This window comes from Suillus subalutaceus (genome assembly GCF_016647625.1).
Source record: "Suillus subalutaceus strain FC151 chromosome Unknown DFJ58scaffold_83, whole genome shotgun sequence".
NCBI lineage: Eukaryota > Fungi > Basidiomycota > Agaricomycetes > Boletales > Suillaceae > Suillus > Suillus subalutaceus.
In genome coordinates this window covers 175,039-197,899 of record NW_024540332.1, presented here as the reverse complement: position 1 = coordinate 197,899, position 22,861 = coordinate 175,039, and the positions used below count along the sequence as shown (strand labels likewise).

General features: G+C 46.0%; 7 protein-coding genes across 7 annotated transcripts; 4 read left to right on the top strand and 3 right to left on the bottom strand.

Annotated features, from left to right (window-relative positions):
* Nucleotides 1-4,635: 4,635 nt before the first annotated feature.
* Nucleotides 4,636-5,908, bottom strand: DFJ58DRAFT_730104 (thaumatin; the record flags this gene model as incomplete). The annotated part of the gene is made up of 11 exons (XM_041385836.1): nucleotides 4,636-4,748; nucleotides 4,803-4,886; nucleotides 4,937-5,026; nucleotides 5,079-5,171; nucleotides 5,223-5,286; nucleotides 5,339-5,437; nucleotides 5,490-5,519; nucleotides 5,570-5,606; nucleotides 5,655-5,695; nucleotides 5,751-5,757; nucleotides 5,811-5,908. 11 exons carry the CDS (start codon nucleotides 5,906-5,908, stop codon nucleotides 4,636-4,638), a joined length of 756 nt encoding a protein of 251 aa, XP_041241897.1.
* A 2,011-nt stretch (nucleotides 5,909-7,919) lies between these two features.
* DFJ58DRAFT_891466 (GPI biosynthesis protein family Pig-F-domain-containing protein) lies at nucleotides 7,920-9,218 on the top strand (the record flags this gene model as incomplete). The annotated part of the gene is made up of 5 exons (XM_041394757.1): nucleotides 7,920-8,297; nucleotides 8,342-8,427; nucleotides 8,452-8,628; nucleotides 8,680-8,788; nucleotides 8,835-9,218. The coding sequence occupies 5 exons, from the start codon at nucleotides 7,920-7,922 to the stop codon at nucleotides 8,973-8,975; spliced, it is 891 nt and encodes a 296-aa protein (XP_041241896.1). The 3' UTR covers nucleotides 8,976-9,218.
* DFJ58DRAFT_843134 (uncharacterized protein) lies at nucleotides 9,041-10,347 on the top strand (the record flags this gene model as incomplete). The annotated part of the gene is made up of 8 exons (XM_041392920.1): nucleotides 9,041-9,255; nucleotides 9,276-9,306; nucleotides 9,356-9,395; nucleotides 9,605-9,627; nucleotides 9,695-9,717; nucleotides 9,751-9,770; nucleotides 9,961-10,037; nucleotides 10,189-10,347. The coding sequence occupies 8 exons, from the start codon at nucleotides 9,041-9,043 to the stop codon at nucleotides 10,345-10,347; spliced, it is 588 nt and encodes a 195-aa protein (XP_041241895.1).
* A 399-nt stretch (nucleotides 10,348-10,746) lies between these two features.
* On the bottom strand, nucleotides 10,747-11,304 carry DFJ58DRAFT_746976 (uncharacterized protein; the record flags this gene model as incomplete). The annotated part of the gene is made up of 5 exons (XM_041387499.1): nucleotides 11,241-11,304; nucleotides 11,152-11,178; nucleotides 11,063-11,092; nucleotides 10,903-11,010; nucleotides 10,747-10,847 (listed from the first exon to the last, which is right to left on the bottom strand). The coding sequence occupies exons 1-5, from the start codon at nucleotides 11,278-11,280 to the stop codon at nucleotides 10,747-10,749; spliced, it is 306 nt and encodes a 101-aa protein (XP_041241894.1). The 5' UTR covers nucleotides 11,281-11,304.
* A 1,047-nt stretch (nucleotides 11,305-12,351) lies between these two features.
* DFJ58DRAFT_843133 (uncharacterized protein) lies at nucleotides 12,352-13,147 on the top strand (the record flags this gene model as incomplete). The annotated part of the gene is made up of 4 exons (XM_041392919.1): nucleotides 12,352-12,421; nucleotides 12,566-12,622; nucleotides 12,676-12,980; nucleotides 13,043-13,147. The coding sequence occupies 4 exons, from the start codon at nucleotides 12,352-12,354 to the stop codon at nucleotides 13,145-13,147; spliced, it is 537 nt and encodes a 178-aa protein (XP_041241893.1).
* A 2,371-nt stretch (nucleotides 13,148-15,518) lies between these two features.
* DFJ58DRAFT_843132 (uncharacterized protein) lies at nucleotides 15,519-18,020 on the top strand (the record flags this gene model as incomplete). The annotated part of the gene is made up of 9 exons (XM_041392918.1): nucleotides 15,519-15,572; nucleotides 15,634-15,744; nucleotides 15,800-16,021; nucleotides 16,081-16,371; nucleotides 16,422-16,811; nucleotides 17,008-17,202; nucleotides 17,323-17,811; nucleotides 17,854-17,868; nucleotides 17,907-18,020. 9 exons carry the CDS (start codon nucleotides 15,519-15,521, stop codon nucleotides 18,018-18,020), a joined length of 1,881 nt encoding a protein of 626 aa, XP_041241892.1.
* A 1,338-nt stretch (nucleotides 18,021-19,358) lies between these two features.
* On the bottom strand, nucleotides 19,359-20,110 carry DFJ58DRAFT_843131 (uncharacterized protein; the record flags this gene model as incomplete). Its single annotated transcript, XM_041392917.1, has 4 exons — nucleotides 19,359-19,381; nucleotides 19,424-19,786; nucleotides 19,840-19,959; nucleotides 19,996-20,110. The coding sequence occupies 4 exons, from the start codon at nucleotides 20,108-20,110 to the stop codon at nucleotides 19,359-19,361; spliced, it is 621 nt and encodes a 206-aa protein (XP_041241891.1).
* Nucleotides 20,111-22,861: the final 2,751 nt, after the last annotated feature.

Below are 22,861 nucleotides of genomic sequence, written 5' to 3'. Positions count from 1 at the left end.
GTATCTCGATGGCTTTTCATGCAGGACAATGCAGTATAAGTATAGCTGATCATGAGCAAAACTTTGGATCCGTTGTGAGATCCAGAACTGTGCGAGAAAGCGTGAGACCTAAACTAGTCTCAAAGGAAATTGTTTGCGACTCACCGTCCAACTTGTGCGGTAAGGCATGAAAAGAAAACACGATACGTGGAATACAGTGGTTTTCGAGGTTGTTAAGCAATTGGACTTCGACAATTCGACGATGTAGAGCTGTTATCCGTACCCATGCATTTTTCACTAATCCCTTCTTGACCGAGAGGTTGCGTCGTATGGCGCATATGCAGTTTATTTTGAGATCTAGTCGATGGGGAGGAATTCCGGGCGCAGTGAGTATCGCTAAGTGGTCTGGCGTTTTCTCAGGTGCGTCAGTGCTGCACAGCATGACGGGGTGGACACGAACCGCCGGAAATGTGTTAGATATAGACTCTAGAAGCAGAAAGAAGAGGTGGTGCGATGTAAAAAGATACCATGATGTGCGACGTGGACAAGGGCCTAGCTATGTGTGTGCATCATGATCAATGAAGAATAGCTCGTGGTGGATGGAGCGACAGCTTCACCACGGGGAGATATTCTGCATTGGATGCCAAGAAGAGGATAGTGACTGGTGGCATGGGATGGCGCTTGAGAGAGTAGCTGCAACCAGCGTTAAGATGATGAAATCGAGTAAGGGGACAGAGTGGGAAGGGATGAAGGTTGAGTATAACCCGTGATGGATCGGGAAATGTTTCCACTGTGGGAGGGAGATCCGTAGAGTCAAATGCGCAGAAAGAAGAGAATGTGCAGGCGGCGGGTGATGGAGTGAACGAGCCAAAACGAACATCGCATCGAAGAAGGATAGGCCATGGTGGGTCGAGCAATTGCTGATTCAAGTTCGACAACTTCCTGGCCCACCACGTGGCACCCCACGTCGAATACAAGGGACGTAGACTCTAGAGGCCAGAGGGTAGTGCGATGCAGATAGACACCACAATATGCGATGTGATAAGAAACTAGCGATGGATGTCGATGGCCGATGAAGTATGACTTGTGGGAAGTTGAGCGATCGCTCGACAAACGAAGTACCACCTACCACGACGTATTCTTCGTTGGGTACAGGAGAGACCTGACCATGAAGAAGACAGTAGATGATGGTGCTCGAGAGCGTAGATGTTGTATTGAAATTAGCGTTCAAGGTGAACTGAAACAAGCAGAATGTGTGTGAAGGGATGAAGCATAAGTATACACATAGCTCGCGGTGGATCGATGACGACAACCACGATGTATTCTGTATTGCATGAAAGGGACAAGTGTGAAGGCGCAGAAAGAAGAAAATGTGGAGCGCACCATACGATGGCGTGCAGGTGATTGTCGCGGCGCTGAGGTGATGGAGTAAACGAACCTAGGTGATGAAATCTTTGTGGGAGCCGTCCATGAAGAGGGTGCAAGAGACCGACGACGCCGTACTTCCAGCGGATGGTTAGAACAAACAATGTCATAATAACGGCGTTCGCTCGTTATCAATGTCCTGGTCCAATGCATCAATCAGTAAACAGCGCATAATATTAATCACGACGTCGGCGAGCTTGCTTACTTCAATAAATCATCCAGTGTCTGCTCTTGCTCTGATGAACGTGTAGTGATAGTGCGACTCTGAGCGAGGAGATTCCGTTTTTATCGTATCGAACGCGGTAATCCGATGAAGTTCAAATCCTGTGTGGAACCTGAGATTCCGCAGTGAACATCGAGAAGAGGAAGACGGACTCCTTGTGAATAATAAGAAGAGCATCATGCAAATAACCAGCCACGGACACGCACGACATCGCATGCTGGACTCGTAGAGTAGGCAATATTGTATCGTCGCAAGCTCCATGGACCATTACCATACTGCGAGACTAGCATGCATTGCAAGTAGGCCTACTTCTCTGAAGACGTCCTGCGCACACCCACATATATACTTAAAGCGAGAGTGGGTTCTGAGAGTGATAAACGCTAAGCACCTGACTTGATAGTGGTGCAGGAACGGAAGCGATGATAGAGTATGTGTTTGATGTTAATGAGGATGATACGAATATTAAGAAGCGTGGGTATCCGCATAAGTCAAATCGAAGCCAATTGTGAACTGAAACAAGCGGAACGAGTATAAGAGATTAAGCGTAAGTATATACATAGCTCGCGGTGGATCGATAACGACAACCACGAGGTATTCTGCACTGGAAGAAAGGGACATGTCACGTAAAGGTGCATAAAGAAGAAAATGTGGAGCACACCATACGATGGCGTGCAGGTGATTGTCGCAGCGCTGAACACGATGATGGAGTAAACGAGACTAGGAGACGAAACCTTTGTGGGAGCTGTCCATGAAGAAGGTGCAAGAGACAGACGACACCGTATTTCCAGCGGATGGCTAGAACAAACAACGACGCAACAACAGCGTTCCGTTCGTTGTCAATGTCCTGACTTGATACATCAATCAATAAATAGCGTACGATATTAATCACAATGTTGGCGAGCCTGCTTACTTCCGTAAATCATCCAGTATTTGCTCTTGATATGATGGACGTTTGAATCGGCGTGGTGAGAGTGCGACTCTGGGCGAGGAGATCCCGTTCGGATAGATACTATCGTATCGACCGCGGGAATTCTATGAAGTTCAGTGGAGCGTGAGCTAGATTGCCGCAGAAGAACATCAGGAAGAGGAAGACGGGCTCCTTGTGAATGAGAAGAAGCGTGTCATGCAAATCACCAGCCACGAGCACGTAAGACATCACATGCCGGACTCGTTGGATAGGCAGTATCACATCAACCCGACGGATACCACCAACCAGCGAGACTAGCATTTCTAAGTGGGCATACTTCTCTGAAGACGTCCTGTACACACCCACACACACATATATATGCTTGAAGCAAAGTGGGTTCCGAGAGTTATAAGCGCTGAGCACCTGGCTTGATAGTGGTGCAGGAACGGAAGCGATGACAGAGGCCCGTATGTTTGATGTTCTGTGGCGTTAGTGAGGATGGCACGAAGATTCAGAAGCGCAGCCATACCTACGCCAATTGCAACGTGGCCCATAACTAATAGTAATGTACAAGTCAAAATCAATCCCGCACCCGCAAATTCCAAAGAATACAGTCACGTATCCCACCCCAGTCTAAGTCCTGAGCACGAAAACGTCCTAGAACGAAGTGATTCAGTTTGAGAGACGCACTATGTAGTTCACTCACTTCCAGATGCAGAAATCCGGCTGCCAGTGGTGAAACTACAGTATGGTGGCCAACGTCATCCATGTACAGAGAGTATCCTCTAGTGACTCGTGCATGTAACAAAACCGGCGTACTCGAGTGAACGCCCAGAGTAATCGTTATATTGACAGTGCGTCGCCAATATCCATTACTACTAGTACTCAGGGAGGTCCCTGTGAAATGTGATGTTCATAACCAGCTAGTGAAGTGGATGTGGGAAATAATGGATAGCTTAGTAACAGTGAAGTCGCGAATAAGCTTAGATGATCTCTTTTCGTCTGTGTACGTGGCGGCGGAGCGAACTAAGGTAGTAGAACTTGGAAGTAAGAGAGTACAATTCGCAACGAGAGGCATGCGGGGCACTGCATGTGTGATGTGCGATACTATGGGACTGGCCGGAATGAGAATCATCGTCGATGAAGTATAGCTTGTGGTAGATTGAGCAACCATGCTCATGATAGTTCATTCTGACACGAGGTATTCTGCGTCGGATGCAAGGGATCATGATATGTAGAAACAGGGAAAGAAGAGAGTAAGCGTGTGATGCAGACACGATGTGGAAGATAAGGGACTAGCCATGAATGAGTGTAATTATCAATGCATCGATGAAGGATAGCTCGTAGTGGGGGTAACGAGGCAAAACCTGACGAGTGACCACACTACGAGGTATTCTGGATTGGATGACAAGAAGAGGATGGTAGACGTTGGCAAGATATTGCATGGTGCTTGAGTGTAGCTGCATTTTGTATTGCAGCCAGGGTCGGAGTGCGAAGGAATGAAGCTTGAGTACATATAGCTTGTGGTAGATCGAGAAATGTCACTTGCTAAATAAATAAATTTCGCCCCCGTTGTGGCAAGGGAGAATCTGGGAGTTACAGTCTTAATAGTATTCCCGCAGACCCGCGCTGCATTTGGAAATATCAATATTCGTGCGCCATCCCTAATCGGAAGATGCATGCTTAGATCCATTCTATCCAGGACAGTTGCAGAGTAGTGCAAAATAGACTGACCGGTTACCTTTCAAGATCATCATCTGAACCTTCTTCATATATTTCTCAACCTACTGGCAGCGTCCGAATAGCGCTATTAGCCCTCGGACATGTCACATCTGATCCAGTGAGACTCTTGTATCCCCGGCGACCTCAATGTTCGAACACTGAAAGATGGGCGGAGGGAGGAGGCTAGGCTAATGGTGCAGCATCGGAAAATATATCTTGACTATGATCAGGACGACGTTTATTAACATTGACGTAGATTTATATAACACGACGACATTCGATAAGTAGCACGCATTTGCGCTCGCCCCCAAAAAAACAAAAAAAAATCTCCCGAATGTCTTACCAAGTTCTTGTCAACAAGAATAGAAATGCCCTTTACTCAGCCTGGTGGGCAGAAGGTAATTGTGAACTCAGCATTGAGAGAAGCTTCGCAAGTGAATAGAGAAGTTGCGTCATCGTATGCATAAGCATATGCGTTGGGGCAGTTATCCTCTGCATATGGGTAATCAGTCACCTGCAGACAAGCGACAGCGTGATGACACTTACTGAAGTAGCTATAGTATTCAACGCCTGATGAAGGACACGTAGCAGGTGTGTCATACTGGCCAGTGCAGCAGTTGGGGGAGTTTGCTAGATATTTGATAAGGAGTTTGCATGGTTCGACGGGAGATAACTCTTACTTGGGTCACCATCGAGGTCAGCATCGCATGCACTCTTGCACCCAACAGGGAAGCCGGTGGAGTCATAAGGGCCTTGGAGAGGTGCCGGACCTACGGAAAAATTATCAGAGATTTGAACACAACTGGAGTACAGTTTGCTCACAGTCAGGCCCTAGGTCCACAGGGCAACTTGGAATCCCACATCCAACATTATTTGTGACACTGACGGGCAAATTATAACCGTCGACAAGAGATACTATGATAGGAAGTTAGCCTGACTGATGACCTTAGCCTGAACTTTATGCACCGTCATAGTAGTCGGTGCCCCCTGCATCCAAATTGAACTCTGCAAGGGTGGCGGGAGGGACACCCTGATAGCAGAGCAGTCAGAAAACTCAAATGACTTGCAACAAGCGTACTTACTGTGCCAGTGGTGGGGTCGCACACCAGTCCCCCATTGCAACCACCGTCAAGGCAAGAGTTCGGGCCGGGGTCGGTGGTGAAGTCACAGTCACGACGTCCCTATCATAATATGAAGGGGTGAAAAGGGAGGGTAGATTTAATGAAAACCAACCCAGATTCGTCCATTCCAGGTGCTTGGGACCTGTTACCAATCAGTCAGACAAGTCAAGATCGATGGATCATTAGATGTACCTGGAAGGTGACCGCAGTATACTCGCCAGCCTCCCAGCTGGTTGACGGTCAGCTCAGGTTCAAATAGTTGATGTTAAATGCCTACCCAGTCGTGTAGCTAGGCAATGTCCCAACGCTCGTGAACATCTAATTAGCTATTGGTGAACATACCATCGTTTATCCATCACAGATAGAAACATACTGCAGGCCTACATTCGCCTCTTCAGCATTAATGCCGACAGTAGGAAGCGCATGGACGTACCACATGGTGAAAGGACATGCATTGTACACAGTAAAGGTGCGCTGAGCAAGCGCTGTTGACGCCAGAGCGAGGGAAGACGCTGCAAGAAGATATTTCATGATGAAATTCGCAATTGAACTGAACTGTGAAGATACCTTCACCATGCTTCCAACTGCCCTCTTTATACCTTTAGCTAGCGCTTGAGAATTTCCACAACAAGCGCAGAATACACGAATGCCATGGAATATCAGATGGACTTCTGTGAGATGGAGTCTCATCATGTTAGCAAGTGATCAAGAGCGTACATGTTCGCCAGTCTGGGGTGGCGGGATCTGTCGAAATGGAGCATAGCACGGATCCGAAATTGTCGCACTCTGACATACCTCTGGACACTAACCCATGTGACACCAGCAGAGGGGAGGAAGTCTTAGCCGTCCGTTTCCATCTTTAGGTAACAAATCATCAAATGATGTGCGAGACGCACGACACCACAGGGGGGGGGGGGGGGTAATTCTACACCCATAGTAGTAGGTGCCCAACACTGACTGTGGGTTGGAAGATGTGCCTGGAGGTGTAATGGGTTTCAGCATTCAGGTGTTCTGAGTCGTGAGTGACTTGAATTCTCCATGCACCTCTAACTCCGAACGATGCTTGAAAACGTTCGTGATGCATGAGAAACTAGGGTACCGTAACATGCGGGTAGAGGCTATAAAAAGGATGGTCATCATTCCTGCGGTGATCAAAAGTGCTGCAAAAAGTGCTAGGACTCGGGAGGCGGCTGAAGGCGACTAGTGTCAAAATATCATAGGCTCCATATAGACAATTTGCAGTGTGTTGCATATGAAACTGCAGTGCGAGTTTTCGACTTGTTGCCTTTATCGGGACTTTTGCATCCAAAGTAGGCAAGATGTCAAAAGTCCCGGTAAAGGCAGCGAGTCTGGATTTCTCAAAACACTCGCACTGCAGTTTCATATGCAATGCACTGTACGCTATTAGGGGTGATCAATTCTTTAGTTGTCCATGTCAAGGTCAAGTCGCCAGCCAAACAATAAGATGAGCTACCTGAAGTAAGGCCGAAATGCCCGAAGCTACTGCGCAGTACTACTGACAGCTGTTGTACGCATCACTGAAAACCATATTATCATGTAGACAATATTCACCGTATTCGGCTAAAATGTGGCAGCGCAGACTATACACCTTTAGAACGCTATTCTCTACCCATGACCGTCACATGTGTTGTATACTGGTCAACTTGAGAATTGATCACGCGTGAAGCACGAGTGAGCCGAGTCGGCATACCCCGCAGCGCGTACCAGCCAAAGGGGAGATTTTGACACCTCCCGTGAACTTTACTGACATATAAGGAATACCGCATGTAGTATTTCGGTACAAGAGACGGACGACGCATGCCGCACTGGGCTCCTTGTATAACTGTAGTGTCGTTGAGAAGTCAGAATAAACAACGACACAACAGCGGCGTTCCGAAGTTGTCTTTGATAAATCACTGTGAGCATGCAGTATATTTGCTCCTAATATAACGAACGTTTGGATCGGTTTGGTGACAGTGATATCCAAGTTCAAATCGTATTGTGGTGATCGGCATTCGATCATTCTGAGCGAGGAGGTCGTATCATATCATATGCGGCCCGGGCAATCCGATCAAGTTTGCCAACTTGTACACACGTTAGGTATTGTCTACCATAGGACCACGCCCCAACGGACGATAAACACGGATACGAAAAAAATCTAGTACTATGGTAAGATCGATCAATCAAAAATTCACAAGATTATATGTGAAGACAAAGGGAGACAAAGTGATATAGAACTTACATGTCTTTGTTCGTTATGAATCTTGTTTTATATCACACCGCAGCAGCCAAAAAATAACTCGATGTCTTCCTGTCACTTCCCTGTTTGCATTTGCGACCTCCAAAGGACTATGCTATGATCAGGGAGCACAACGAAAAAGACAGTCATGCTGACAAACCTAGTAAAGTCCAATGAGGTTGTGGCTGGCGGGCCGGCGTGAGCCGCGGGATGACAGATATTTTTTCCAGACTTGCACCCTCTTGAGTCTTTAGTAGGGTACAGGAATTAATAGGGCATCGCGACCCAGAGCCACTCATTGAGATGCCTGCGAAACCCTCAAAGACCATAGTTCCATCTTCCACACATGAAGTTCAATACGCGTTCTTCCCATACGCAAGGTACACCTCCGTTGTTGGCGTCCACACCAGCCTCGTAGCGTTCACAGCCCTCTTCCTACCCCAGACCTCTCTCTTACTCTGGCCATCATTCGCTGATTCTGACCGTCCACAATCCCAGTTTCAAGACGCACTGACAGATAATCCAGTTATAACACTCGCTTGGATTGTCGCAGGGCTAGTGATCCTCCAAGTATGGTGGGCGGGGTGGATCAGGCAGTGGTGTTTCGAGTATACATCTCGCGGCGGAACGAGTGACGAGATTAAAATGGATAGGTATCAGTTCGATCGAGGGAGATTTTCGGTGTGTTTTCTCCTTCGCAGTTCAAATTTCTCATATTCTCTCAGAGATCAGGAAGAGCGGCTGTTTTCACTTCATGTGTAGCCTTGGTGTTCCACGCAACTATAGTGTTGTTCGGTGCTCCTTCTGCAAGGTGACAATTGTCGCATTAGACAAGATTTGTGCTGATCGTATGTATGGAAAGCCACTTCCCTCATACATCCTTGCTGGCGATTGTTCTAGCACTGCTATCCGCGTTCGCACCAGCTTATGCATTGGGTTCTCCCTCCTTCTCCTCCGACACTTCGTCCTTCATCACTAGACTTAACTGGACACGTTTATTCGCCGAGCTTTCGTGGGTCAATATATGTGCCGTCTTAGTACTCTTTGCCTGACATTGTGCTAGCCCGCGAAATCCAATAGAAAGGGCTCTGGTTTATCCTGCTGTCGCGAGCCTCCTTGGCGCTTGGCTCGGTGCTCTCCCAATCGCACTGGACTGGGATCGACCATGGCAGGTCAGTTCCAACATCATTTACCGAGATTCGAGCTCATGATACCTAGGCCTGGCCGCTAACGCCTCTCTTCGGAGGGATCGCAGGCTATATAGTCGGATCTCTCTCAGCAATTTCCGTCAGTACATTAAAGTGGTTGACTGAGGAGAACATCAGAAGAGAACAATCGGAGAAGCAGAAAACAACCTGAGGCGCTGATTTCAGTTCCTTATTTAAATCGAGTTCTAGACATCTATCAATCACTCTTTTGGGACCATGCCCTTCTATGCGAGTATGAGGCCGGCATCAGCCTCCCTGAGAAGTTTGCGTCTTTCTCTGGTTTCGCGTTCCCCGATGCATGACGAGACTCTGAAGTTTCCAGCGTCCACGAGACGCCTGAACTCGGCTTTTGGAATCCTTGTGTCGCTGACGTACCAGGCCATCATTATACGACAACAGTTCGGAATTGCACGTCATCATCGTGTTCTTGGGTTTTTTCACCTTGCAATAGAATACCCCGGGTAGTGCAAGTCAAATTTGAGGTCTGTTGGCAATCTGCTGGCATTGCAAATATCATCTGTTTATGTAAAGGTGGATAGGGCCGGCACCGAACAGTATTCAGGACATGAAAGTAAGTCATCTTCCTACCGCCCTTCAGATTTATTTTCACGATCCCGTATCACATCTCACATATAATGCGTCTCTCCTTCCGAGTCGTCCTCGCTGTTGTTGCTGTTTTGATGGTGTCTATGGCTGTCAGTGCTGACAGCGAATGCTATAAAGATGGCAAACTTTGCGACTCAGATAAAGATTGCTGCAATGGCTATGATTGTGTGCTAGTACTCTACCCAGACAATAAGAAGGTGAGTTTCAGTAGTTTAATCCAGGATTCATTGACTCACCGGTATGGTAGCCTTACTGGGCATTTAGATGCGAGCAGATCGAATGAGCTAGTGAGTCGTGTTTCGGCTTTCTCATTGGTGCAGTGTGGTTGATGGCACCGCACGTGAGTAGTTCGTTGCAGAATGCGGAGTGTTTATCTCAATTTTTACTGCTGCTTGAGCAATGAAGACCTTGGAGTAGACGAACATCTCAAACATGTGAATATGACTGAGGTACTTAAGGTTTTATTCTCGTTGTCAGCTCGTAGAATACTTATTAGAGCCTCACATGCGGTGACATGATACCTCATACAGTCGGATTGAACACATGTCAGCCGAGCCCCAAAAGGACTGGAGTTGTGAGCTGTGTTCGTGGGCCGAACCCAGCTAATGTGGGTCACCTAACAGCAAGAGAGGCTCTGCTCATGAAGTGGACAATGTCCGAGACTAGTGGTTAGCCATATGCAGCGAAAGCTATGGAGAAGTGCAGTCCCAGAGCAAACCTTCCAGATGCACGTCGTAAATGTCCTAGTTGTCTATCAGAATTCCAAGCTGCGCGGTGACCCAGAAAATAACATTACAGCTAGGGAGCACTCTTCTTTGGAATTTGAATCTCCTGAGCTTCAGCTGCTGATCTCCCGGAATCCGGTTTCGCGTTCCCCGATGCACAATGAAACTCTGAAGTTCTCTTACCATCCATGAGATGCCTAAACTCAGCTTTTGGGTTCCTCATGTCGCCTGACGTGCCACTCAGAGGCCGGTACAACAACCCATTGGAACCACTAATAGAATATCAGGGACAGAGAAGGTCAGATCTGAGGTCCGTTGGCAACCTGCTGGCATTATACTTGCACATTTGTTATAGGTTGAGCGCAAAATAGTGTTCAGGACGTAAAAGTAAGCCGTCTTCGTACCGTTCCCCTCCAGATTTATTTTCAAGATCACATTATTTACATCTCACATCTCACAAAAAATGGATCTCCCCTCCATCCTGAGAATTAAGGGTTGAATCGGATCCTCACACTAAAGTGGGTGTCTGGGACTGCAGACCAGCGCAGTACACTACAATACATAGATAAAAACATAGTCGGACTTTGGTAGTCATTGGACCATGACAGCTTCGATGATCTGCAAGACTTGGACCTCAGAGGGACAACTGCCAGCGGTCTCGGAGAGTCGAGACGTCCTAGCGCTTCTATAACCTTAGGCTAGAAGGATTTTAGAGAGTCGAAACTCAATACTGTACTCGAGACATACCTTCGGGGTTGTCAAGAACTGAATGTTTAACAGAGTGAGTAAGTACTAAAACACTCAAAAACAAGATCAGCACTAGATGATTACCTTCATCGTCGTCATTGATAACGTCTGTGCATCTCTCGTTGGAAAAACACAAGAATACAGAGGAATCGAAACGTACAGGAACCAATCCAGGCGCGCTTCTCGACATCTGTGGCGTCGACATTCTTGTGAGACGGGTGCAGATACTACAGACGAGTTGAGACATACTTTGCTCGCCCTCACGCTTTTTGACGGCTACGTCATCAATAAAGTGAGTAAAACATGCAAAAAACAATATCGGTGCTACAAGAGAATACCTTGGGAGCGCTCTGACACAGTGGGTGCTGCTGCTGTCATTTGCAGGAGAGCGATGGAGACGAGGACAACATCAGCAAACTACCAAATTGGTGACAAGGTACCACAACAATAACAAAGCCACACAAGTATTACAAACAGCACAAACACACAAGGCGCCAGGTCTTACAAACTCGACAGCGTGATACAAAGCCATACAAGCACACAAAGAAACATGTAGTATAACGGTACTAGTAGCACAAAATATATGTATGAACAAAGTTCGTTTCCCTCAGGTTTTAAGTCTTTTCGGGCTTGCCACGGCCTAGTACTTAATCGTTAGTTGTATTGCTAGTGATCAATATCAGTCGGGCTCCTCAGTTGTCGAGGAGCTGTTAATTGTTATTCTGTGGGTGATCGTACACCTTTCGAAATTGTGCGAGGTCCATTATGTAGAACTCGACAGCGTGATACAAAGCCATGCAAGCACACAAAGAAATATGTATAACGGTAGCACAATATATATGTATATGAACAAATATATATCTATTCATATTTAAACAAAGCACCCCAATTCAACGACATAGTACAATGAACGAAAGGTATACTTCAAGCCTTCAGATCTACAGATGGCCGCAGAATTCGTGCAATGAACGAAGGCTTTACTTCAAGCCTTCAAATCTACAGGTGGCCGCAGAATTAGGACAAGTACACCGCCAACAGTTATCGCAAAATCGGGCTGTGTGACATCTGCAACAATCTCAATGATAATGAATTATAGCAAACACAAGGGAGAAAGACTTACCGCTGCAGGTTCTGAGCTCGTGAATGTCGCAATACCATTCTTCTTTCATTCCATATGCATGCGCCCAACATTAGGGTTGGACAAGGGTATGGGTGACCCCTGGGGGTCATGGGTAGGGGTATCCAGGGGTATGAGTATGGGTAGCAATAATATGACCCACATACCCTGGACTATTTATAGGTACCTTTGGACTGTACAGTAGAGCAAACCTTAAAGTCTTAAACTCTAAATGGATCATACCACCTTGTGATTTCATTTTCCACATCTTACCAACATTTCGAATCATGTTATCCAAACGGACTAAGAAGCCCACATAAAAACTTCTGGAAATGGCTGCTGAGGGCCAAAACAAGCAGAAGGCAACAGACAATGCTTCTAACACTATTATTGCACCTAAACGTAACAAAATAACATCATCTGTCAACTTGGAACAAGCTACAAAAAGTCCATCCCCAGGCCCGACTTCCTATTGAGCCACAGTACGGACCGAAGAAGAGGAGGCATCTCTCACAGATGCCATTGTAATCTCTGATGATGATGCAGAAAAGGCCAAGGAAAGTTCAGTAGAAGATGTAGCAGAATCCTCGGAGGCCAAACTAGGTAGTGTTTGATTTCTAAACTTGTTAATCAGTACTAATCACAAATGGCTACAGAAAAACTCATGAAGGATTGGGTCTCACCTATATATGCTTTTTTTCACCCGACACCGGCAATTGAGTATCATGAGCAGCGCCGCTGCCATGTCTTCAAATGTGCAGCCCACAGCTGCAACCACAAAGTTTGGCGTTACCTTGATAAGAAAGATGCAAAGTCAACAAGCAACATGCGTAAGCATGTGAAGAGCTGTTGGGGCGACACAGCATTACAAGCCGCAGTTGATTGTGGCAACACGAAAGCGGCATGCAATGGGCCAATCAAGAGTAACATCACTTGCTACGAGGGTGCCGCTAATCCACAGGTAATAGTGCCGAGATTGTGTGATGGGTTTCAGAGAGTCTGCGATCCTTTGAGATTGTCAAGGATCGAGGATTCATCTCGTTAATGAAAACGGGACAGCCAGAATACTACATACCTGCACCGAAAACTGTTGTGCGAGATGTCAGGTTGGTGTTTGTTAAAACATAGAGACGTATAGCAAGAATGCTGCAGGTGAGAGTCATCAATGTTGCACGAATAATTCCGAAGCAATAATATTACTTACTAGGACTATACCAGCAAGCTGAACTTTGCAACCGATGCATGGACTTTGCTGAATCATCACGCATATGTCGCAGTATCTGTCCATCTTGAGCATGAGGGACAGCCGCGATCCATGATCCTTGATATTGTTGAGGTTTCCAAGGTAAAAGTAAACGGAAATATAGACATACCTCCCACTGACTAGTTATAGTCACATACAGGTGCGAATTTGGCCGAAGCATTCACAGAAATCCTAGAAGAATTTGGAATATCAGATAGGGTATGAAACTCGAATATCAGCAGAGAAAACTCACCTCACGAGGACATGCAGATGTTGAATGTCGCAGCAGACAATGCATCGTCAAATGACACACTTGTTGCAGAGCTTGCAAAGATCCTTCCAAGTTTTGGTGGTGAAACGAACCGAACGCGGTGTTTCTTGCACATAGTTAATCTTGTGGCGAAGTCGTTACTCCATGAGTTCGAGAAAAAGGGAAATGAGTCGTGTGATACTGTGGAGGAAGGCTCACTCACCGAAGACGAGGATGATGAGGATGATGTTCCAGAGCTTGAAATGTAGGAAGATCCCAGTGGTGTCGATGATGAAGGTGATAGAGATGATGATGAGGACGGGTGGGTTGACGAGGCTGCATTGTTGAGCACAAATGAGCACACAGAGCTGATGCACAGTATCCGTCCAATCAAAGTGGTATTGATTAAGGTGAATATGAATCACTTACCTTGCCATGCATCTCCTGAACAACATTCCCTTGCAGCTTCGCAAACTCGCATACAAAATACTTCACTCCACCACCATACTCCTTCCCGTGTGGAAATCAATCCTTGAAGATCTGAAGCTAGCTGTGAGAATTATGCACGTGCGATGTATCCACACGCTGGAATTCCACTTATGATATGCTGAACTTCGCCCTCAAATATCGGAAGGGCATTGATGCAATTACAGACAAAAGAAAGCTTGGACTAGGTGAGTATGAATTAAAGCCTAATGAGTGGCTGCTTGTGAAGCAGCTGCGCAATGTACTCAAGGTATGTGATGTGACACATCACATGCCAACTCGAGCTAATAGTAACATTTACTTTGTAACAGATTCTCAAGGACGCAACACTCTTCTTCTCCCGTTCAATGCTGAATCTCGCCATGGTGATCCCTGCTATGGATCACATCGACCATGTCTTCACCAGCGCCATCATCAAGAAGGAACACCTTGACCCTGCAATCTGTGCAGGCCTCAGACTGGCCAAACGCACTCTCAATCGCTATTACTCGCTCACTGACGCATCCAAAGCCTATCGTATTGCAATGGGTACAGTGGTCTGTATGTTTTTTTACATATATTCACTCATTTTATTATAGTACTCCATCCCCACCATAAGCTAGCATATTTCAGATCTGCAGGCTGGCCACAAGAGTGGATTCACACTGCAGAGAAACTCATTTGTTTGGAATTCAAACAGTCGTATGGTTCTCGGCGTGCAGTAGACATTGAATACAATGAGCCTGCAGTGGCTGATGATGTTGACGAGGTGTGTACTGACCCTTTTGCTTTTGTTTCGATACTAATTTATTTGAACACTCAGGATGATGAATCAAGCAATATTTTTGACCAGCTCCCCGCACTTGCACATGTCAAGACAAGTGGTGAGGAACTCAAAACCTACCTTAACACTGACATCGAAGACATCGCGGATCCAATCGCCTGGTGGCATGGACACCGCAAGACCTACCCTCACCTTTCTTGCATGGCGCTTGACTATTTAACTGATTCCAGGTATGTTTTGTTTTAATTGTTGGTGAATTCAGTTTTAATTATATTATTTTAGCAACATCTGTCGACGTTGAACTGAATATTCAGCCGGGACGCCTGCTCCTGTCACACGTCCAAAATCGGCTCTCAGCTCAGTCCACCCACACTCTACTTTGTGTTGGACTATGGAGCCAATTAGGGTTAGTGAAGGACAAGGATATTAGCGCAGTGGCTAGTCTGCCCTGAGGCTGATGCAGATGACGAGGCACTCAATAACGGATGGGATAGCATTATATTACAGTAGTACTACATTGTCATATACATTTGCACTGATTACTAGCACGGGTAGCAGAGGTACCTGTTGTACCTGCTACCCATTTATGACCCTTACAGTGACCCACACCCCTCAGTACCCTTGGGTGTACGGGTATGGGTAGTTTGTAGGATACAGGTGTGGGTTTGGGCGATCATACCCGCGGGTTTACCCGTGTCCAACCCTACCCAATGTTAAGGTCTGCTGTCGATAACCAGGAATTTGCTGCCTCTGCATGATGGCGCCAGAAGTCAATAAGTATAGCTTGGTGTCCAAGGATGCAATCAGCCAGGTGCTTCTCGGCTTCGCACACTTTTCATTTGGCTCAAACATACTGTCATAGCTCCATTCAGGACATCGTCAATATCTCACAGTTTGCTGAGGTAGAACTGCCATTGCGCCACACTTCACCTCAAGCTGATCCTGAGCAACAGGCTGGTAGTATGCGTGATGAAGACAATCAGGTGCATATGAACTTTGAAGGCGACTTTAATTTTATCAAAGATGGCTTTGGAGTAGCCTGAAGGGTCATTGGAGGAGCGGTACGAGGGTGCTGGGATGTGTTACTCTGAGGATGGTCTGACCTTTTTAGATGTATTTGATGCTGATGAATATGCAGAGTACAGGAAGGAGAATCTTTTCTACCCTTTCGCATCCAAGGAAGAGCAGGAAATCAGTGATTTCCTTCTGTGTTCACCCCTTAGTATGGCAGCAATTGATGTATTTCTGAAGCTTCCCCTGGTAAGTACCAGTCTTCGCACTCTACAGTATTGATTCTAACTTTTACACCCCCTGTTCAGATCCAAAAATTGCAACTTTCATTCAGCAACGCTAGAGAATTGCGAAGCCATGTGGAGATGCTTCCTAGCGGACCAAGCTGGAAGTGTCAGATCATCCCCTCGACCCATCCCACAAAATATCTGATTCAATTATTTTGGAGGGACCCTATTGAATTCTTGGAGAGTCTTTTCTCCAACCCTCTCTTCCACGATAAGCTTGATTTTGTCCCTCATCGTGTTTACACAATGGTGGCACATCTTATGCGAGTATACTCGGAATGGACGACAGGTGATGCTGCTTTGGAAATGCAGGTATGTGCAGCAGTTTATTTTTTTTTGTTATCTCAACACACTTCCTGTAGACTCAGTTTCCAAGAGGTGCTACAGTTCTCGGCGCTGTACTGTCCTCCGACAAAACCAACATAACTACAATGACTGGTGCTAGAATCGCTCATCCGCTTCTTCTGGGACTCGCCAACATACACATGTGTACTCATACAAAACTTTCATCAAAAGCTTTCTTACTTACGGCCCTCCTTCCTATCCCAAAGTACCTACACCCTAATCAACGCATGCGAGGCATGCTTGAAGATCACCTTATACATCAATGTCTTTCAATTGTTCTTAAGCCATTGATGAAAGCGGCGGAAGTTGGCATCATGATGTCTGATCCGGTTGGAAATGTTCAGCACTGTTTTACTCCTCTCGCAGTGTTCATCGTCGACACCCCACAGGCAGCTATGCTTGCCTGTGTACGTGGGAAGACCTCTCCATTTACTATGGCTTCTTATCTGCAGTTCAGTGATAGTTTTCGGCATCCCCCTCATACCCATTCTGTCATGCTTGGCCAGCTCGACAGCATCACCATCAATCCCAACGATCTCAAGGCGTATTTTGGCACCTGCACTGAATACCGGCTAAATGGTGTTTCTGCACCATTCTGGATAGACTGGCCTGCTCACTGATCCCTCGATCTTCCTGATGTCAGAACCACTGCATCATTGGCACAAGGAGTTGTTCGACCATGACTGCCAGTGGTGTTTAGTAATTGTGGGTGCCTCAGAGCTTGATTTCTGGTTCTCGATCCTACAGCCAGTCATAGGCTACCGTCATTTCGCTGGTGGAATCTCAAAACTCAAACAAGTCACCAGCAGAGGTCACCGTGATATCCAGCGCTACATTGTTGGCCTGATATGCGGTGCAGCTCCTTGTCGTTTCATTATCGCAATTTGTGCCCTCATGGATGTTTGATATTTGGCGCAGTGCCCTGCTCCTGACGATGACTTATTGGCAAGTATTGACCGGTCCCTTTCGACCTTCCATGACAATAAAGACATCATTCTGACTTCGGGTGTGCGGATGGGAGCCAAGAGGCCTATTGATAACTGGTTCATTCCTAAACTAGAACTCCTCCAGAGCATCACTTCTGGCACGCGCAACATTGGTGCTCTCATCCAGTGGTCTGCAGATGCGACCGAGCATGCCCATATTTTGGAAATCAAGGACCCCGCACAGGGTACCAAGAACAATGACTACGACCCCCAGATCTGTCGACATCTAGATCGAGATGAAAAGCTGCAATGTTTCACAATTGCCACGACGCTGCAGAGTCATCACATGTACCGTGATCCCAATGACAGGTCTGGAGAAGTTCCTGAGGAGGAGGCGGAGGAGAATGAGGCAATCAATTGCAATGAGCAGGAACAGGACAATCCGTGGACTGCACTTTTAGAAGAAATGAATCATATATATGTAAAAAAACATACAGACCATGTACCCATTGCAATATGATAGGCTTTGGATGCGTCAGTGAGCGAGTAATAGCGATTGAGAGTGCGTTTGGCCAGTCTGAGGCCTGCACAGATTGCAGGGTCAAGGTGTTCCTTCTTGATGATGGCGCTGGTGAAGACATGGTCGATGTGATCCATAGCAGGGATCACCATGGCGAGATTCAGCATTGAACGGGAGAAGAAGAGTGTTGCGTCCTTGAGAATCTGTTACAAAGTAAATGTTACTATTAGCTCGAGTTGGCATGTGATGTGTCACATCACATACCTTGAGTACATTGCGCAGCTGCTTCACAAGCAGCCACTCATTAGGCTTTAATTCATACTCACCTAGTCCAAGCTTTCTTTGGTCTGTAATTGCATCAATGCCCTTCCGATATTTGAGGGCGAAGTTCAGCATATCATAAGTGGAATTCCAGCGTGTGGATACATCGCGTGGCATAATTCTCACAGCTAGCTTCAGATCTTCAAGGATTGATTTCCACACGGGAAGGAGTATGGTGGTGGAGTGAAGTATTTTGTATGCGAGTTTGCGAAGCTGCAAGGGAATGTTGTTCAGGAGATGCATGGCAAGGTAAGTGATTCATATTCACCTTAATCAATACCACTTTGATTGGACGGATACTGTGCATCAGCTCTGTGTGCTCATTTGTGCTCAACAATGCAGCCTCGTCAACCCACCCGTCCTCATCATCATCTCTATCACCTTCATCATCGACACCACTGGGATCTTCCTACATTTCAAGCTCTGGAACATCATCCTCATCATCCTCGTCTTCGGTGAGTGAGCCTTCCTCCACAGTATCACACGACTCATTTCCCTTTTTCTCGAACTCACGGAGTAACGACTTTGCCACAAGATTAACTATGTGCAAGAAACACCGCGTTCGGTTCGTTTCGCCACCAAAACTCGGAAGGATCTTTGCAAGCTCTGCAACAAGTGTGTCATTTGACGATGCATTGTCTGCTGCGACATTCAACATCTGCATGTCCTCGTGAGGTGAGTTTTCTCTGCTGATATTCGAGTTTCATACCCTATCTGATATTCCAAATTCTTCTAGGATTTCTGTGAATGCTTCGGCCAAATTCGCACCTGTATGTGACTATAACTAGTCAGTGGGAGGTATGTCTATATTTCCGTTTACTTTTACCTTGGAAACCTCAACAATATCAAGGATCATGGATAGCGGCTGTCCCTCATGCTCAAGATGGACAGATACTGCGACATATGCGCGATGATTCGGCGAAGTCCATGCATCGGTCGCAAAGTTCAGCTTGCTGGTATAGTCCTAGTAAGTAATATTATTGCTTCGGAATTATTCATGCAACATTGATGACTCTCACCTGCAGCATTCTTGCTATACGTCTCCATGTTTTAACAAACACCAACCTGACATCTCGCACAACAGTTTTCGGTGCAGGTATGTAGTATTCTGGCTGTCCCGTTTTCATTAACGAGATGAATCCTCAATCCTTGACAATCTCAAAGGATTGCAGACTCTCTGAAACCCATCACACAATCTCGGCACTATTACCTGTGGATTAGCGGCACCCTCGTAGCAAGTGATGTTACACACCGTGATTCTGCTCGTGTGTGTTGCCGATGTGAGTAAGTAATTTTCCCCTTGCCTTTGCGATCAAACAAAGTTTGATTGACCCCATTTCAAGTAGACTCTTGATTGGCCCATCGCATGCCGCTTTCATGTTGCCGCAATCAACTGCGGCTTGTAATGCTGCGTCGCCCCAACAGCTCTTCACATGCTTACGCATGTTGCTTGTTGACTTTGCATCTTTCTTATCAAGGTAACGCCAAACTTTGTGGTTGCAGCTGTGGGCTGCACATTTGAAGACATGGCAGCGGCGCTGCTCATGATACTCGATTGCCGGTGTCGGGTGAAAAAAAGCATATATAGGTGAGACCCAATCCTTCATGAGTTTTTCTGTAGCCATTTGTGATTAGTACTGATTAACAAGTTTAGAAATCAAACACTACCTAGTTCGGCCTCCAAGGATTCTGCTACATCTTCTACTGAACTTTCCTTGGCCTTTTCTGCATCATCATCAGAGATTACAATGGCATCTGTGAGAGATGCCTCCTCTTCTTCGGTCCGTACTGTGGCTCAATAGGAAGTCGGGCCTGGGGATGGACTTTTTGTAGCTTGTTCCAAGTTGACAGATGATGTTATTTTGTTATGTTTAGGTGCAATAATAGTGTTAGAAGCATTGTCTGTTGCCTTCCGCTTGTTTTGGCCCTCAGCAGCCATTGCCAGAAGGTTTTATGTGGGCTTCTTAGTCCGTTTGGATAACATGATTCGAAATGTTGGTAAGATGTGGAAAATGAAATCACAAGGTGGTATGATCCATTTAGAGTTTAAGACTTTAAGGTTTGCTCTACTGTACAGTCCAAAGGTACCTATAAATAGTCCAGGGTACGTGGGTCATATTATTGCTACCCATACCCTTATCCAACCCTAACCGCGCCACTCACCTTATTCCTGTCTATGGTAGTTGATTCGTTTCCCCCAACCTCTGGCACTACCAGACCTATGATTCCTTCTGCAAATTTTATGTTAACAAATATGCTGATCATCACACATTTGAGATTGCGTCCTAAACTCTCCATTTTATATACATTGTACTTATTATCCTCAATTTGATTTCCACTCTTGTTTTCCTTAATTTGCTTTCAGTAGTAAGGGAAAAAGCACGAAAAGCAAGAAGTAAGTAGGTCTACACTTGTCACAACGAAAGAAAGGTAAAAATAAGTGAGTTAAGGAACTGGGTGTTTTACTGATGTATCTTGCTCAATATAGCAGATAAAACCAACAGCTTACGAAGATTCACACACCTCGTGACTGTGTAAATCGAACATCATAAGGAGGTGGTCTAGAACTTCAGGTGTTGTACGTTGGTGCGACTCCTCGAAACAACCCCATAAGCACGTTGTTGACAAAATGCTTTCACGATGAGTTTGATGTGGACTAGTCACAGACTTCCGTGTGAAGCACGCTGCAGGAATTTCAGTTGGCCTAAGCAACCGTCTACCATGTACAGGTCAAATGGCCGGTCTTCTACCAAGCAAAGGAGTTGTCAAACTCAAACTCGCATTTTCTCATTGTAAGATCAAATATTAACCGCAGCAACTCATAAGGAGCATGGAGTGTCCCAGCCATCACACTTTGCATAATAGTTTACTGATATTCACCTGATAGAAGGACCTCGCACTAATGGTAGGTGGCGACTTCATGTATATCTTGACACTTCTAGACCCGCATTTTACATGGTCTGCTTGAGTTTCGCCTTTGCTTACTATGAACGTAGATGTAAGAGACGGTGCATCAAGCATGGGACAACTCAATTGCTTATCTTCGAAAATCATTGTTCCTGTATATAGCCAAACATTTCTGTGTAACAACCCCCTCCATGTTTACATAGATTGTGGCAATTGTTGTCAATATATAGCCTAATATGATATTCTAATTTGTTCGCCAGTTCACTGATGGTAGTGTGTAAATTTGAGTTGCCAGTAATTCACGTTGATCCAGGTGGTGTAACTAGACCCTTGAGTGATAGCATGGCGGAGGCATGTATGTCAGCATTTAAATTTAAAGGTAGGAACCAGGACATGATAAAGTACATGATGGGTAGATGATCCCAAAGACTCGGACTGTGCAAAGTTCAAACAGACAGTACGACAGCATGGCATTTTACGATGTCTCTCCGCCTCCCACCACCTTCGAATTCGTGCATCGTCCAAACATCTTTCATAAAAAGGCTCGCGGCTCTCCCAGCCAACACCCTTGTCGACATCTCCGATTCAACCCTTAATTCTCAGGATGGAGGGGAGATCCACTTTTTGTGAGATGTGAGATGTAAATAATGTGATCTCGAAAATAAATCTGGAGGGGAACGGTAGGAAGACGGCTTACTTTTATGTCCTGAACACTATTTTGCGCTCAACCTATAACAAATGTGCAAGTGAAATGCCAGCAGATTGCAAACAGACCTCAGATCTTACCTTCTCTGTCCCTGATATTCAATCAGCGGTTCCAATGGGTTGTTGTACTGGCCTCTGAGTGGCACGTCAGGCAACATGAGGAACCCCAAAGCTGAGTTTAGGCGTCTCATGGATGGTAAGAAAACTTTGGAGTCTCATTGTGCATTGGGGAACACAAAACTGGATTCCGGGAGATCAGCAGCTGAAGCTCAGGAGATCCAAATTCCAAAGAAGAGTGCTCCCTAGGTGTGATGTTATTTTCTGGGTCACTGCGCAGCTTGGAATTCTGATAGACAACTAGGACATTTACAATGTGCATCTGGTAGGTTTTCTCTGGGACTGCACTTCTCCATAGCTTTCGCTGCATATGGCTAACCACGAGTCTCGGACATTGTCCACTTCATCAGCAGAGCCTCTCTTGCTGTTAAGTGACTCACCTTAGCTGGGTTCAGCCACAGGAATACAGCTCACAGCTGCAATCCTTTCGGGGCTCGGCTGACATGTGTTCAGTCCAACTGTGTATGGTATCATGTCACCGCATGCAAGGCTTGAATAAGTATTCTACAAGCTGACAACAAGAATAAAACCCTATGTACTTCAGTCATATTCAGATGTTCCTCTACTCCAAGGTCTTCATTGCTCAAGCAGCAGTAAAATTTGAGATAAACACTCCACATTCTGCAATGAACTACTCACATGCAGTGCCATCAACCACACTGCACAAATGAGAAAGCTGAAACATGACTCACTGTAGCTCATTCGATCGGCTCACATCTAAATTCGTAGTCAGGCTAGCATACAGGTGAGTCAATAAATCCTGGATTAAAATTAAACTACTGAAACTCACCTTCCTAAGGGGTGGGTAGAATCTTAGTACACAATCATAGCCATTGCAGCAATCTTTTTTGAGTTGCAAGGTTGGCCTTGTGTATAGCATTCACTGTCAGCACTGACAGCCATAGACACCATCAAAACAGCAACAACAGCGAGGACGACTCAGAACGAGAAGCGCATTATA